Source organism: Erythranthe guttata, chromosome 14 (genome assembly GCF_056151865.1).
Source record: "Erythranthe guttata isolate IM_541 chromosome 14, IM_541, whole genome shotgun sequence".
Taxonomy (NCBI): domain Eukaryota; kingdom Viridiplantae; phylum Streptophyta; class Magnoliopsida; order Lamiales; family Phrymaceae; genus Erythranthe; species Erythranthe guttata.
The window spans coordinates 7,662,167-7,666,438 of NC_142546.1; the positions used below are offsets into that span (position 1 = coordinate 7,662,167).

The 4,272-nt window shown below is 35.2% G+C and overlaps 1 protein-coding gene across 1 annotated transcript; it reads left to right on the forward strand.

Annotated features, from left to right (window-relative positions):
* Positions 1–906: 906 nt before the first annotated feature.
* Positions 907–4,272, forward strand: BRIZ1 (zinc finger (ubiquitin-hydrolase) domain-containing protein). The gene is made up of 11 exons (XM_012979944.2): positions 907–1,413; positions 1,514–1,622; positions 1,707–1,821; positions 1,966–2,063; positions 2,547–2,653; positions 2,754–3,000; positions 3,209–3,262; positions 3,359–3,502; positions 3,620–3,684; positions 3,777–3,831; positions 3,919–4,272. The coding sequence occupies exons 1-11, from the start codon at positions 1,106–1,108 to the stop codon at positions 4,078–4,080; spliced, it is 1,464 nt and encodes a 487-aa protein (XP_012835398.2). The 5' UTR covers positions 907–1,105; the 3' UTR covers positions 4,081–4,272.

Consider the following 4,272-nt stretch of genomic DNA (forward strand, 5'->3'; position numbering starts at 1 on the left):
TTTTTATATGTTGATGCACGGGAATGAATTAGCACACTGGATATTGTTAATCCGGCTCATATTAAAATAGTTTTCCATAATCATTATCTTTCCTTTTCATATTAAAAAGAAAAATATTGGTTAACTATAAGGAAGATATTATTACTAAACACATGTTATATTTACAAAAATTCCATAATTAAAATAATGTGATTATTTGATCACCATAAACTCATTACCACAATCCGTTTTTTTCATATTGAATGAAATGAAAAAAAATTAATAAAGAAATCATTTTTTTTGAAATAAGTTAAATAATAAATAAGACAAAATGTAATAAGGACTAAGTAAGGAAAGAAGTCCACAAATAGAAGAGATGAAAAGATTTGGGATTAAAATTAAAGATGTCAAAACTTCAATTGTGTATTCTCCCTTTATATATTATATAGATGGGAATTACGACCACCCTTGAGGTAAGGCTAAATTACAAAAATACCCTTCATATTTAGATAATTACAAGTATCCGTTAACTATGTATTATCTTACGAAAAAATCATCTAAATGATAAATTTAAGAGCGTTCATTCGATAAAATTGTACAAAAATTTGTACGCTAAAATTTCATACTGTTCGGTTCGATAAATAACCAAATTACCAAAATTTTATTAAAAATATTTTAAAATTTTGGTTTTTTTAATTGAGTTTCGTTATGTTTGATTCGATCGTTTGCTGATGAACATCGATAAATTTGACATCGTAAGGAAGGACATGTAAAATAATATATAATTGACGAGGGTGATTGTAATTATACAAAACAAAAGGAGTTTTTTTCGTAATTAGCCCCCGTACCTGAGGGGTGGCCGTAATTTGGCCAATTATTAAGGAATAAAGTAACTTATTTAAGAGTAAAATAGTTTAACAACTCTTTAATTATATGTAATTAATAAAATAAAATAAATAAAAGTTCTACAACCTTCACCTCCCAGATGATCCATCAAAGACAAAAATTCTAATCCCAGAATTCCTCATTTTACCAGAACTATTGATTGATTGAACCCTAGTTCTGATTCCAATTCCACCATTTTCAGTTTCTGAATCGACGATAAGGAAAGAAGAAGAAGAAGAAGATGTTTACCCTCAAAATCCACACCGTCGACTTCCCTCAACCCCTCCACACCACCATCACCTCCACCACTTCCGCCGCCTCCGCCGCCGCCGCGGCAGACAACAATCTGAAGCCCGCTGAACTGATGGGCGTCGCACATCTCTTCCGTCAGCTGCCGTCCGCCACCACCCCAGCCATCACCGTCGCCAACATAACCGCCCGCACCACCCTCCTCTTCATCGTCGCCGTTCCCAACTACTTGACCTCCGACGACTTCCTCCTCTTCTGCGGCAACCACGTCCCTCACTTTGTAGAGATCCTTTTCCTAAGGTATGAAAAAAAAATAGAACATGTTTAATGTTAGCTTTCTAATTTTGATTTTGATTTTGATATTTGTCCATTTGGGGAATTTAAATGTTCTATATATCAGAAATGACGGAATGGAGGATAGGTATAGTGTTCTGATAAGGTTAGAGAATCAGTTAGCAGCGGATGGGTTCTATTGTAGTTACAATGGCAAAAGATTCAAGCCAACTGAGGTAATACACCTGTTATTGGAGCTGTTTCTCCATTGACAACTGTTTCTTGCACTTTCTAATTCGGTTTGATAATCGTGTTTACAGGTTGAGGTTTGCCATATATATTTTGCTCAATCGTTCGAGTACACCGAATCCGCAGAAACCGCTAGTATTGTCCCGCCTGATTATACGGAGTTGCCCTCGTGTCCTGTTTGTCTTGGTCAGTTACTTTTCTTTTAGCTTTGTTCATAGGGATATCCTCATTCTCTGCTGTTGTGCATCCCTTTTACATATTGCTTTTTTTTCTTTTCCATATGAGATAATCTGATGGTTACGATTTCTTTTTTTTCCGATGATTTACTAGAAAGATTGGATCCAGATACTAGTGGAATACAGAGCACGTTGTGTGACCATTCTTTTCATTGTTCTTGCGTCTCAAAGTGGACCTACTTGTCTTGCCCGGTCAGTTATCCACCTATGTAATTTTCTTATATATTTTATAAATTTCTTCCTTTTATGGTTACCTTGTAAGATATCTAACTATAATTCTATATTAAGCGCATAATAATTGTCACGTTTTCACATTTCAAGATGATTGTATATCAGTATATGAGTTGTTGCTGACTGTTTTTCAGATCGATACTGGTAATTTTTAATCTTGAGTTACATGAAAATCTTAAGCGGTTTTACTAGAGAAATGTGAACAAGAAAAATAAATTTTCATCTAGATAGCCTGTGTTTTGTGTTTCATGGAGTTCCTAAAACATACATAATTATTATCTACTTATATAACTAAATATAGAGTCCAGTTGTAAATAATGCATTGATTTTAGTACAATGATCTCAGCTCACCAATATTCTTTTTATAATAAATATATATCGTCTATGTTTCTGTATCTCAGGGGTATATCGACTTACTATTTTGCTCATCCTACCTTGTTGCAGGTTTGCCGACTTTCTCAGCAACAAGATGAAAAACCATCCTGTGCGGTATGTGGAACTTTCAAGAACCTTTGGATCTGTTTGATCTGTGGTTTTGTAGGATGTGGAAGGTAATTATCTTAGGCCGCAAATTTGTAAACATGTAAATTATTACGACCGTGCATTATTTATTTGATTTCAAGTTATCTTACTAAATGGTTTGTTCAATAGATACGAAAAAGGTCATGCTAGTGGACATTGGAGTGATAAGAAACACCATTTTTCACTCGATCTGGAAAAGCAGCAAATCTGGGACTATGTTGGAGACAGATACGTTCACCGGTTGAATCATTCGAAAGCTGATTATAAATCAGCGCTTACTAATTCAAGGTGCAGTTCAGCTGAAGAATGTGGGACATGTGGATATGATAAAGGGGAAGGGTTGGATGGCGCGCTCTTTAGCAGTAAAATCGAAGGGGTACTTCTTCATTCGTCTTGAAAATCACTTTATAAAATGATTTTACGTCCAATGGATAAAATTCCTTAGGTTGGATTTTCTTTGTTTTATTTAGGTAGGTTCTTGTTATTTATACATGAATGTAACATCTATTTAGTGGCGGCATAAGGTTGAACTTCTACAGTTAGATTTCACTAGCATTTTGTAACATCGTTTCTTTTGGAAATAGATTATGGATGAGTACAACCGTCTTCTTGCAAGTCAACTGGATACTCAGAGACAAGTAAGTACACACATCGTACTGAGCAGAAAAGAGGTTGTAAGAGATAAGGGTCGAGTTTCTTACATATGTTTTTCTGTTTTGCTTTCATGTCTTCAGCATTATGAATCGTTGCTCGCTGAGGCAAAAAGTAGAAAAGAGAGCTCAATAGCAAAAGCAGTTGAGAAAGCTATATTTTCGAGAACGAATGATCTAGAGTCCAAATTGGAAAAATACGCGGAAGAGAAGGCGGCTTTTGCAGAGGTGAACTTTTAGATTTTCGTTAATCTGTATAATTCGTCTGTTTTATTTTTTACGAACCAAATCGCCATAACAATTTTGATGTTAAATATATAGTCTCTGTTCGCTTTTTTGTCTCAGAGGAATCGAGAGCTTATGAAGAAACAAGAATCCTTACAGAATAAGTTCAAGGAAATTGAGGAGAGGTAATATCTCTTCTGCGATGAATTAACATGCTAATAGTTTCGGCATTTTCACCCTTATCGTATTTAATTATCTCGAATTTCATTTTTACCAGGGAAAAATCATGTCTCAAGTCGAAGGATGAGAAAATCTTAGATTTACAAGAACAGGTAAATTTGCACCATGTTTGTGAACTCTATTGCATTTTTATTACTCGGGCACTCGTCAAACTGTAACGTTATATATTTAATTTGCAGATAAGAGACCTAAAAGTTTACATTGACGCGCAAAGAATGGTGACAGGCATGGGCGATCCAGATGGAATTAGAGGAGGGACTGTTTTGCCTGTTGAAGCAAGTGAGGTTTCTTCGGCCAATCCTAAAAGGCGTAATACTAAATCGGGTCGGCGAAAGAACTAACCGGTTTCAAGGTTACGTTTCCCCAGGTTTATTCTTCCATGCGCTTTCTTTTTGTTTTGCTTATGTACATTTGGCATGGATAAATGAACTTCAAAGCTAAAGAACGATTGGCCAAGAAATCAGATGTAGTTGTAAATCATTAGTAATGAAATTTCGCCTCCCCGTGAGTGTCTATTATCTTTAGTGCTCAAA